The 13,515-nt window shown below is 36.5% G+C and overlaps 1 protein-coding gene across 2 annotated transcripts in view; it reads left to right on the plus strand.

Moving 5' to 3' along the window:
* The first annotated feature begins 1,869 nt into the window (after positions 1–1,869).
* CCDC198 (coiled-coil domain containing 198) overlaps positions 1,870–13,515 on the plus strand; it is a 32,284-nt gene continuing 20,638 nt past the window's right edge. For both annotated transcript variants that reach the window (XM_060098088.1, XM_060098089.1), the window contains exons 1-2: positions 1,870–2,092; positions 4,484–4,566. In XM_060098088.1, coding sequence (XP_059954071.1) covers positions 1,870–2,092; positions 4,484–4,566 — 306 coding nt within the window. The remainder of the gene's footprint in view (positions 2,093–4,483; positions 4,567–13,515) is intronic.

Raw genomic sequence — 13,515 nt, forward strand, 5'->3', positions numbered from 1 at the left:
CCTTTTAGTACATGATGACTTTTAAAATATTAGATCTTAAGCATTGTTTGTTTTCCCAGTTAAATAGGCCCAATTAATTTACCCTTCCCTCACTGGTCTTTTCCATACTTAGGTATAAACTCCTTTAGACAGGAATATGTCTATTTTAATGGATTATGACCAATAGGTGATAAGGACTATCCTATTACATGTAGCAGTACTTCCTCAGGAGGACAAGTGTATTGGCTAATGTTTACTTCAAGCTTGCTGTATGTCAGGTACTATTCTAAGAGCTATAAGTGGAATTAATTGATTCATTCCTCATTAAGTATTTTTATTAACCCCATTTTACAGATGAGAAAATTCAGGTATGGAATGGTTAAGTAATCTGCACAAGTTTCAGAGCTTGGAAGTGGCTAGTGATAAATGGAAACAAATGTGGTATAAATCTTCATTTCTTTCATCGTTTCCTCAACAACTAACCAACTTCCTCTACAGAGGCTCATATTCTCTACAGATACGTCTCTTGAAATTAAATAATGATAAGGCAAAAAGCGAGAACTGAATCTTTCTCACTGGTCCAGATCCATGAAGTCCACAGTTTCCAGTATAATTTCTAGTTCATTTGTCAGTTTGCAATACTTTTGCCTGCCCTTAGAAATACTTAAACTGATTGTATCCAAAAATAAACCTGACTAGATATTGTTCAAGTATTTTAATCTTTATAATTAAACTAGTCTCTAGTTACCAGAGGTAGTTTTCTTTGCAGATACTATTAATATATGATTATTTCTTACAAGTCTTTCTGCCACAGAGAAAATTGTGTGTAAAATGCAAAGGGAACAAGTAGGAGAAAATTAAACTCAGGCTTCTTTTTAGAAGACCTCTATTGGCTTACAGGAATTTCCAAACCCATATTAGCATCTTAGAAAATGAATTTTACAAAAGTGAAAAATACATTTCTTTGAACTTCTCTCTATCCCTGTATGGACATGATGAAAACATAAGCAATCTGTGGTCATGAACAATTAAAACTTGAAAGTGAGTTCTGTTTCTAAGTATCAATATGAAGAATAAAATAAAAATCACCCATAATCCCAACATTCAAAAATCACTGCTCAACATTTCAGCACATTGCTTTTCAGTCTTTTTTTTTTCAATTTTTTTAAACATAATAAATAGGCTACCTTTGAATAGGCTATCTTTGAGTTTTACTTGAACTATTTATTCAAGAAGTTTGTCCCCTCATCCCCAGGAAAAAAGTGCTATTGTGTCCCTGCCCTCCTGTAATGTATTCATCTCCTTCAAAGGCAATTCAAATTATTGACAGAAAAATTATTTTAGCTACTCTGCTGTTTTCTTTCCTATTTGGAAGATAAATTCTTCAATTAAGATTAAAGATTAACAAAGCCCTAGATGATTAGTTCCTCTCATTTCCAAAGGTGACTTAGCTCTTCTCAGTTGGTAATTCTTATAGGTGATGTTTAAAGGTACACACAATGAAAGGGTCCAATTTAAGACCTCTGATCCCCTGCTCTCCATCTCTGTTAATGGCCTTCCTGGTGTTAGAGATTTGTTTAATGATCAATAGTGGCTTCTCTTTCTACCACTGAGTCTTTCAGAAAGTAGCATAACCAAGTCAATGTTTAACTGGATTCTTTGGGTCTGAAATGGCAAAGTAGGAGTTGAAGGGCAGTCTCCATGGAAACCAGCCTCCCAGGAAGTGGCCAAAGTGTTAGTGTGTAGTGAAATAAAGCTACACAGATGTTATGAAGGAAACGGCTGCTTTAGAGCTGGGTTAACTTTGGAAATCCCTTGATTAAAACAAGCTATATTAAAGGCCCCAAACCACTAACCTCATGGTTTTACACTGAGTGTCTTTAATGTGAAATGGGCCTGAGCCACTCTAAGGCTCACCCAAGGGTGACCAAGGTAGCACCTTTGCAAAACAAAGAGGAAGAGACTCCCTCAGCCGGCCCTGTGGACTTTGTATTCACTGAGAATCCAGAAGAAAAGAGTTCATATTCATTTGCAAGACTGCAGGAACGGAATAAAGCTTTGGAAGGGCAGTTGCCACCTCTAAGAGAGACCTGGTATGGAAGATATTCTGCAGGTAAATGTAAAACCCAGCGTGAGATTTGTGGATTTGGGCCGAGGAGTGCTATTGATAGATTTACCTGACTGTCTATCTCTATAATCTCTGAAAGTTTCTAAATTACTGAAATATTAGAGAACATCCTTCAAAGGGAGACAATGTTTGTCAGTTGTAAGTATTCTGGGCACATTAGAATAGGTGTGTAAACTGTGTACTAAGGGCTTTTCACCATTCCACATGAGAAGGAAAAAATCATTTTGTGTCAGCTTGGTTTATAGTGCTTTGGATGTTTATACCTAGCTTTGCCAGGCAATTAAAATTCTATAGATAAAGATGGGATAATTAGGACAATCATATGTTTCAGTTAGATTCTAAATTTAAATCATTCTCTTCAGTACTGTTTCGTGCATCAGGCTTTGTTGTTTTGCAAGCAGTACTTTAGGAGTGAATCCATTGTGATGTGAATTTGGAAACCACCCCAAACTGAATTGATTTATTGCAGTACAGATGAGCGGATGGGGCACCCTCTCCCCAGCCCCTTATGCTTCATGGTCATATGCAAAACTAAGAGAATTTTTCCTATTATGATTGGAAGCTCTGAGCCAGAAGTGGCTATAAATTCTCCTGGGATATTTTACAAGACATAGAATGTTTTATGACAACCATGATGATACTTAAACAGATGATACTTAAACTGACATTCTAACGGGAAGAGATACATGCATATATATATATATATATATATATATATATGTATGTATGTATATATTATATATATATACACACACACATATATATGCATGTTGTTTTTTCTTTTCTTCACATTCTGGATTATTAACACAAATAAGTTCCCATTATTGGCCATAAAGCCATATATTCCCTTTCAGCACCTAGTAGATCTTACCTAGAATGATTTTCATGGCTACTTTCTACAGAACTGACAGCATTTGACTAGTTCTATACGGCCTTTTTTTTTTTTTTTTAATGTTTTCAACTTCCTAAGCATGCGAGTAGGAATATTCCTCTTAGTTTCATTGAATAATTCCTTTTTTACCCAAACCTTCCATCTAGAGTTTTAAGATTTTGGTAACTGACAGGTAAAAGCTGATTCTAATGTGTTAAGAGTCCCACCTGGGAAATGTTCTTATTTTTGAAATTGCAAAATCTCATTAAAAATAAATAACAACTGATGGTAAGCATTCTGAACACTATTTTCAAGGGGCCCATATTCTAACCCCAGCTCCACCAAATACCAAATAGTATGACTTTGGTCAAGTTACTTCATCAATATTCTTAACCTATAAATCAGGGGTAAAAGTAACACAGCCTATGCCATTTCAGCAGTATCAAATTAAATAACGGGGTGATATTATTCAAATCATGGCATAAAAATAAGTAGTCACATTGCTGAAAAAAATTTTGCTGAAAATATTTACATTTTTAAATCCAACATGTTTTTGGTCTTGCTCAATATACTGGCATCTCTCGAAAGAAAATAAGGACATAGAGAAGTTCTTAAGGTGATCATTCAAATGTCTTAAGGATAGAAACACATAATTACCCATGGATTTTTCCATTTAAAATGCACAGTGGCACTATAGGATAGTCTACACAAAAATCTAGAAATCAGAATGCTTCCAGATTGTTAAGAGGGAAGGACAAGAACATCATTCATGTAGCGTTGGTCATGGTAGTAGTCCCAAGGGCCCAGGATAATCAAACTGAAAAATGAAATCCATATGGATCTCTTGAGCTTCTCTGTTTCCTAATGAGGCTTAACTCTGTAGCCCTGGGTTATTTTATCAGGAAAGAATACTGATATGTTGTATTATAGTAGCAACTTGTGGGAATTCATTTCCCTAGTTGGGGGGACTATTTAATTGGGAACATTCAATGCTAAACATTGCATACTGCTATTACACACTCAAGCTCCATTTCTTTATCATCTCTCTGTCTAATACCTATCCATCTATTTATCTATTTTATCTGAAAAGAGAACTTATTTTCATTTCTTACAGCTATATGTTTTTGGATTTCCTATTTACTTGAGGGAGATTTCATGAAATTAAAACAAATCAATAAGTTTCTATTTTCCAAGCTAAATTCTATGTCTGAATAACACTTGCACTCAATACGTTGTTAATTGTGCAGCTCTTCTTCTAAATATTAATCTGGGGAGGAAATGATGAAAGCAGAAATTAAGTCCTGTGTCTAGGCTAATATTTTATCATTTGCAGTTATGTAGGGCCCCTGCTTTATGTGTTTCATTTCCACATTCAACCTATCGGTTAGACATATAGAACTGAAGATACAAAATTGTGTTAACAAACTCTAATAACTAATGACCAGTCTAATTTAATAGTAAGTTGTTTTTAATGGTTTGGTTTTGTTTCTCTCCAACCCTTCAAGGACCGAGGGCCATGTATTTTGACATCCCACTGGAACAGGGAGAAACAAGTATTATTAAAAGGCATCCACCTCGAAGACTTCAAGTAAGATGCATTTAAAAGGCTTCATAAGGAATTTCTTGGATTTAATGGTAACATCCCTTTTTAACTATAATCATAGAAGAGGGATATTGACAATGACTAAGCTAATGAGAATGACAGTGTTGTTAAAGAGAATGTTGTCAACGCAAAAGCCATATTTCTTTAGGGTTTCCTTTTGTAATGATTTCACTTTTAAGACCACCACCAAAAGAAAGAAGTATAGTACTAAAGACATAAATATAATGGGGCACAGAGGACCTGAATCTTGCACTTATTAGTTGGATGACTGTAGGGAAATCACTGTAATAAATAACAACAGTAACAACCACTACTACTATTCAATTACCACCTATTACAAGTCTGATACACTCTAAGCAACAATGATCTACATCATTCATTTAATCCTCATACCCCTCTATGAGAAAGGAAGTATTATCTTTGTTTCGTACATGTGCTTCAGAGATTAAGTAACTTGCCCAAGGACAACAGGAGCCACATATCAACCAGGCCTCCAAAGCCTGTGCTCTTAACCATCAGCATAGATGATCTCAACAACCCTTCTATCCCTAACTTTTCATTGTTCTAAATGTTAACTAGTTGTCTAAATTGAGGACATTGGATTTCAAGGCAGCAAAGCAAGAGCTTTAAGTACATTCACCTTAATAAATATTTAATGAATTCCCTGTAGAGAACTATAAATTTTAAGAACTCTCATCCTAGAAGTAGAAAGAGATCTGAGTGGGTCCTTAAAACTGAGCATCAGCTAAAAGGAAGGTTTGAGGCTCTCTTGTGAGCAGGATTTATCACTGACCTTTGAAAAGGGAATTGGAACTAAACCCCACCTGCTACACAACTCACTCAGGTGTCTGGACTAATCCCAGGGGTATTTGAGCTCATTTGTTGGGGATTATTTCTTTTAACGTTAGTTTTTATTTACCTGTCTTCTCCAGAAGCTCACAATCATTATTTGAAGTGATTATATCTTTTGGTCACACAGAAAAAGTATCTTTTCCCAAAATATTAGAAACCTCAAAATATTGCTTAGTTACTGGAAAATAAAGTGTAATTCTATCAAATTGATATTAAATTTTTGAGCATATCTCTAGCTAAAGTGGCAATTTAAAAAACTTCTGTTTTATTCCTAAATCAAAGGTATCCTTTCAAAGGAGCTCATTTAATATATATTCTTGTGAAGAGTCTAAGCCGAATAACTCAAATAGAAGATATTACTATAACCAGTGAAAAATATTTGTGTACCAGCCTATAGTTCACAAAGTACTTTTTTATATCTATCAACCCTAAATAAGCTAAAGTCAGGCTTTGATTCTCTCAAGTCAATCAAACTCAAAAAGAGAAATTTGGTATTTCAGAGTCAAAGACTGCATTCCCCACACCTCAGCCAACCACCTTAAAAATGAAGAATCAAGATGAATTATTTGAGCATAAAAACAACATCTCATTCAGTGTTACATATTTAGTTACTAACACTTAATATGTGTCCCTCAAAAGTTTATGAATAAAGGAATGAATGAACAGATGAATGAATGAGATACATTATCCCTGATGGGAAAAAAAATCAAAGTGAGCTCCCTGCTATTTCAGATCTGTAACATCACTGTATAAGAAGTCAAATGGATGAGCCAAAGCAACAAATGTGATAAATTATAAGGATATAGGGGTGTTTTAAGGAACTCAAAAGCTGGGAGGCATCTAGACTTCAGGGAAGAGCTATGTCTTGGAACCTGAGAGGCAGAAGAACTCTCTCTGTGCATTTGCTTTAATCTCTCCCTGCAGGTCGACTTTCTCTGGTCCTCAAGACCGCTTGGTGAAATATGGCCACCTTGAATTTGCATCTTATAATTCCAGCCAAACAGACTAGTCTGGCCCTCTTTGGTCTAATTCAAAATTCCTGGGAGAAAAGATGCTATTGGCTCAGTTTTGCTCATGATTCTAGCTCTGTTCCAATGAGCTATGACAAGAGAATATGCTCATGCAGTAGAAATGTGGGCAGGGGAGCCCTCCCCCCCCCACCACCAAATGCCACTTCCCACCAACTGCCACTCCCCATAGATTCTAGAGGCAGCTCCCAGAGAAGAGGGAAATCACTGGGAACTTGGCAGACACTCCCAAAGATATAAACTATAATTATCTTCACAAATGAGGCTCAGCACATTTCCTACCAAAAATGGGTTTTTGAGAGAATAATAAATTCTGGGTTCCCATGACATGCTAATTAATAGCCTAACCTCTGCCAAAGAAAATTCTAAAAGTATTTTTAATTATTAAACCAAATCTAATTGCATCCTAAATAATTTGAGTTTCATATTTGGCATACTCCACTTCCTGAACATCTACTCCTCAAGTAAACAGCAGGTCATGAACTAAGGTTCTCCAACTCAGAGCGGCTAAGATCTGAGAAGCTCTGCCAGGGAACTCTGAATCAAATGTACTTGCCCCATGTTGAAGAGTTGATCATCACCATCCCTTCTGGATGATTCACCTTCTCATCCAACCATCTCAGGTCCAGCCTAAGGTGGAGACGGTCCCCCACTCCCACTGCACCCCATGTATAGAGTTTCCTCAGGTGATCTCCTTGGATGACTCCCTCATCTCCAAAGATTTTCTTAAAGCTCACTTTCCCTATAAGGCTTATATGACAGCCTATTGACAACTGTAGCCCTTACTCTGGCACTCCTGATCCCCTTGACCCTTCACTGTCTTTTCTCTGGAGTGCTTATTTCCATCTAACACACAAAGCAATTTGCTTATGTGTTAAGTTCATTGTGTGTGTGGTTTTTTTTTTTTTACTACCTGCACACTCCACCTCAATGCTAGAATATAATCTTCACAGGGGCAGGGATTTTTGTCTGTCATCTTCACTAATATCCAAGTGTCTAGAACAGTAGCTGGCACATAAAGGGTGATCACTAAGTATGTGTTAATCAGTGTTGAAAGAATGAAAGGAGAGAAGAGAAAGATGAGCAGAAAGACGGCTGGTGAAGGATGAGGAGAATGATTCCGACCTGAATGATTTCATTATCCTCTTTGGTATTAGACAATTTGTCACAAACTTATTCTCTTTCCTTACTTATTCTAATCCTTTGCCCATTTTCTATGATCTCTTTCTTTATGATCTGTGACAGTTCTTTATATATTTTAGATGTAGTCCTTTGTTAGTTATATGTGTTGCAAGTATCTTCAATCTATGGTGTGCCTTTTCATTTTGTTGTATGTGTGTGTGTGTACACAAAGAGTTTAATGTCAGATTTCTCAATCTTTATCTTTATGTTTTGTATCTCATATTTTGTCATGGAAAATTTTTAATTCCCCAAGTTCATAGGGATATCCTTATTTATTTCTAAAATTTGTAATCTTTAACTTTTCACAGTTAGGTCCTAATCCATCTTAAGTTCATTTGTATTCAGGTGTGAAATTGGAATCTAATTTTACGTTTTTTCCATTTGATTATTCTATTGCCCCACAACTCTTTATGGAATCATCCATTGTGACTACTGATTTGAAATGTTACTTCTGTCATGTATTCAATATCCAGATCTTAATGAGTCTGTTTCTGAGCTCTCTCTTCTGTTGCACTGGCCTACTTGTGTATCCACAGGAATTCCATCCTGTCCTAATTATGTACCTTTAAGCTAAGTCTTAATATCTAATTTGGCAAGTCCCTTCACCTTATTCTTCTTCAAAATTGTCTTTGCTATTTACAGTCCTTTGCTCTTCCATGTAAAGTTTGGATCTTCTTGTCAAGTTACACAAAAAACCTTGTCAGTAATCTGATTGGAATGCATTCATAGATTAATTTGGGGAAAGTTAACCAAGTTTACAATACTGAGCCTTTTAAACCATGAACATGACGTAAATCTCCATTTAGCCACATTTTCTTTTAGATCTTTCAATAATGTTTCATAATTTCTCCACAGGGGTCTTGTGTGGTATATTTTTAGGTTTGTTTCTCAATACCTGTATCAGTCAGGGTTCAACCAGAGAAACAGAACCTATAGAAGGAGACATATATTAAGAGACATTGCAAGGAATTCGTTACATGATGGTGGAGGTGGACTGGCAAGGCAAGTTTGAAATCATAGGACAGGCCGTCAGGAAGGGCAGACTGGAACTGTAGGGCATGAGGTGAAGCTGCTGTCTACAAGAAGAATTTCCTCTTCTTCTGGAAAACCTCAGCTTTGCTCTTAAGGCCTTTCAATTGACTGAATCATGCCCACCCAAATTATCTAAAATAATCTTCCTTAAAGTCAAATGATTATTGGCTTTAATCACATCTACAAAAGAATTTCACACAACACCTAGGTTAGTGTTTGAATAACTGGACACTGTAGCCTAGCCAAGTTGACACATACAACTGGCCATCAAAATATCTCATTTGGTTTTTACATCCTACAATGAATGAGGTATTTTTCCCATTTAATTTTCTAAATGATTATTATTGGTGAATAAGAAAGCTAATAATTTTTGTGGGGACTTCCATGGTGGCTCTGTGGTTAAGAATTGCCTGCCAATGCAGGGGACACGGGTTCGATCCCTGGTCTGGGAAGATCCCAAGTGTTGCAGAGCAACTAAGCCTGTGCGCCACAACTACTGAGCCTGCGCTCTAGAGCCTGCGAGCCATAACTACTGAACCTATGTGTCACAACTACTGAAGCCTGTGTGCCTAGAGCTTGTGCTTCACAACAAGAGAAGCCACCACAATGAGAAGCTTGCACACCTCAACAAAGAGTAGCCCCCGCTTGCCTCAACTGGAGAAAGCCTGCGCACAGCAACAAAGACCCAACACTGCCAAAAAGAAAAAAGAAAGAAAAAAAAAGAAAGCTAATAATTTTTGTGTATTAAATTTTGTGTTCCACAACTTGATTGAAATACCTTGGTAATTCTAATCATCTATAGATTCTTCCTGACTTTCTATGTAGAAAATATCTTCTATAAACAGAAATAATTTCTTCTCTTTCTTCCCAATTGTTCCTTGTACTGGTTGTCTTGACTTTTGCATTGACTAAAACTTCCCTTGCAATTTTGAACACAAGCAGTAATAATGGACATCCTTGTCTTATCTGTGACATTAATGGGACAGGTTCTAAAGCGCAATACATTCACAATAGGATTTTGATAGATGCTCGTCAGAGTCTCGAAAAGAAAGAGATAGTACATTCGAATTAGGACAATTCAAGGAAGTTTTCTTTACAGGTAATTGTACCAAGGTTTGGATGAAGGGAACCAGAGGGGGAATTGCAATAACCACTAGTGGCAGTAAGAAGTAGCTATATCTAGGCCAAGGGACTTCTAGAACCTGGAAGGGAAGAGTGAGGTAGAGGGAGCTGCTCTGAGGGGAACAGTGGAACACAGCCAACCCAACATGCTTTGCAGGGAGGAGATAGAAGAAGAAATATCCTGACCTCATTCTCTTTCTCCTCTCAGATTTCCTACCAGGATTCTTTAGCGGTTGAACCCAATAGGAAGCCAGAAGGCAGGAGAAACTGCTTACTCGTTATAGGCAGAGAACAGGGTAGAGAAATGTGATAAGTGGATCTGGAGAAACAAATGGAAGATCTGTCACAATGCTGTTTACTAAATTATGGACATTTCTCTCATTACTCTTATTCCTGGTAGGCTAAGAGTTTTTCCCAGGACCGAGTGTTAAATTTTATTGATGTTTTTCCTCCATCTAGTAAATAATCTATTTAAATGATCTTATGGATTTTCTTTTTAACCAGTTGACCTAATATATCACACTAATAGATTTTATGATGTGAACCATGCTTGCATTCCTGATATAAATCCTACTTGGTCATGAGATACATATATAAATACACTGTTGAATTTTATATGCTTAGGATTTTTGTACCTACTGATATTTTCATAAGTGGAGTTGTTCTATAATTTCCCTATGCTGTCTTTTTCCAGTTTTTTTCTCGAGGTCATACTAGTTTTATAAGAGGAGTTGATTACCTTTCCCTCTCTTCTGTTCTCTAAAACATTTGATTTAACATAGTTCTTATCTGTTCCTTAAAAATCTAATAAAACAGGCCTGTGAAACCATCTTTGACCACCTGGAATTTTGGGGAAAGAGAAATTTTCCTGCTTACTTAATTAGTAAAAGAATGGTTCTTAGTTGATTTAGATATCTTATAGGTATCTTATTTCTTCCCGAGGCAATTATGTTAACTTATATTTCCCAGAAAATTATCCATTTACCTAAGCTTTTAAGGTTATTGTTATAAAGTATAAAGTCTTAACTTCTTATTCAACTTTTTGATAATGCCTGTAAAACAAATCTTCCAGCTTACGTTTTGATGCAGCTCTTGGACTGGGGAAAGAGGTGAGAACAACTCAGCCCCTGAGTTTAAACTCAGGCCCCTGTGAGCCTAGCTCTACTTTCCCTTCTTATATGGAGCACTTTTGAGGTCTCCTTTAGCCTACAGAAATAACTCACAGACATCAGGAGCTCTAATATGCCTTATTAATCAGCTTCCCCCAAGTTTTCTGTTCCATTTTCTGATCCAGAGAGATATTTTTCTTGTATTAAAGCCTGACCACATCTTTTTTGGTTTATGTTTTGTTTTTCATTGCTGGTTATTTGACTCAAAGAATGTTATTGAAATGTGAACTCACTGCAATGCCTTGACTGGAAATTCTTCCTTGGCCTTATGGTTTCTTGCTCCAATCTGTCTTAGACACCTTTACCTTCTTCCCAGAAACTTAAAAGACACATTCTTAAGTCATGATACCAAACAAACTTTATGGTTCTTCGAATTGCTCTTACCCACCTTTCTCTTCCTGCTAGTAAACAGAAGCAACCACCTCAGGTTAGTGGTTGTCACCAGGCTCTGTGCCTTATGCTTGATTTAATCTACTTTCCTGAATCTCCTAGCTGACACTCCAACTGATTATCCTGACCATTTGTTTTGTTTGAGAAGCCAAATAATCCAGAAATCTTTAGACAAATAATCATTTTTTATATCATGAAATAAAAACAAGCATCATTCTACCAATTCTCCAGTAATTCCTCCAATTGTATTCTCTCCGAAGATGATGAAGTGAGGCATCTTGCTTCCCAGGCAGGGAAAAAAACATTGATATGAACCCAGAATTCTGAGGCAATTTCATTTGACTGGTTTGTTTGGAGACGCCAATTTTCCAACACTTTTTTCTGCAGTGCTTCTCAGGTCAAGTGCAGACGATTTAACCAGGGGATCCTATTTGCAATGTTAGCTACTGCCATCTAGTGCCGTTTGTGGAGGAATGGCATTCTTTAGGTTCTTAGCAAAGGCCAGAAAGAAAGTCATTGCCTGGAGAGAGTACTTACAGATACTTACTACTTAACCATTATCAGAACTGAAAATGAGGCTGAAAATAGAATCATATATATTCATACGTTCAAAGAAAAAGCTGGCTCTAGAAGTTATGGATAGACTATTTTAAACAGCTGAAAATATTTAAATAGCAGGCTTCTTCAGACTCAATTTTTCAATAATGCTCCACAAACAAATCCTCCCTGGTCCATTTTGATGTAGCTCCTTTACTGAGTGGAGGGAGTCTGGAGGCCAGTGGACACCACTCTAGGAAATCTTCAGAATCCTCTGGAGAGTTTTGAAAAATACATATTCCAAAGAAACAACTGATAAGCTCAACTTCATTAAAATTAAGAACTTCTGTTCTGTGATAGACAATGTCAAGAGAATACGAAGAGAAGAAGATATACAGATGGCAAGTAATCATATGAAAAGATATTCAACATCATATGTCGTTAGGGAATTGCAATTAAAACAACAATGAAATACTACTACACACCTATTAGAATGGCCAAAGCCCAGAGCACTGACAACACAAAATGCTGACAAGGATGTGGAACATCAGAAACTCTCATACATTGCTGGTAGGAATGTAAAGTAGTACAGGCACTTTAGAAGACAGTTTGGCAGTTTCTTACAACTAAACATATTCTTACCGGACAATCTAGCAATCACTTTTCTTGGTTATCTACTCAAATGAACTGAAAACTCATATCCACACAAAAATCTACACACGAATGTTTATAGCAGTTTTATTCATAATGCCAAAACTTGGAAGCAACCAATATGTCCTGTAGTAGGTGAATGGATAAATAAACTGTGGCATATCCAGACAATGGAATATTACTCAGCAATAAAAAGAATTGAGCTATCCAGCCATGAAAACACATGGAGGAAACAAAATGCATATTGCTAAGTGAAAGAAACCAATCTGAAAAGACTACATAGTATATGATTCCAACTTTACAACATTCTGGAAAACATAAAACTGTGTAGACAGTAAAAATATTAGTGGTTGCCAGGGGTTTGTGGGGAGAGAAAAATGAGTAGGCAGAGCACAGAGTGTTTGGGGGACAGTGAAACTGTCTATATGATGCCACAATGGTGGATATATGTCAGTATACATTTGTCCAAACCCAGAGAATGTACAACATCAAGAGTAAGCCCTAATGTAAACCATGGACTTTGAGCAATAATGATGTGTCATTGTAGGCTCAATGACTGTAACAAATGTAGCACTCCAGTGAGGGATGTTGATAGTAGGGAGACTGTATGTGTATGGAGATGGGGGTATGAGAACTCTGTACTTTCTGCTCAATTCTGCTGTGAACCTAAATCTCTCTAAAAAATAATTTGTATTCATCAAATATATACATGTAAATATATATAAATATTTATAATACATATAAATATATAATACATATAAATACATACATGTGTATATATATTTTTTAACATCTTTATTGGAGTATAATTACGTTACAATGGTGTGTTAGTTTCTGCTTTATAACAAAGTGAATCAGTTATACATATACATATGTCCCCATATCCCTTCCCTCTTGCATCTCCCTCCCTTCCACCCTCCCTATCCCACCCCTCTAGGTGGACACAAAGCACCAAGCTGATCTCCCTGTGC

This window comes from Mesoplodon densirostris, chromosome 4 (assembly GCF_025265405.1).
Source record: "Mesoplodon densirostris isolate mMesDen1 chromosome 4, mMesDen1 primary haplotype, whole genome shotgun sequence".
Taxonomy (NCBI): domain Eukaryota; kingdom Metazoa; phylum Chordata; class Mammalia; order Artiodactyla; family Ziphiidae; genus Mesoplodon; species Mesoplodon densirostris.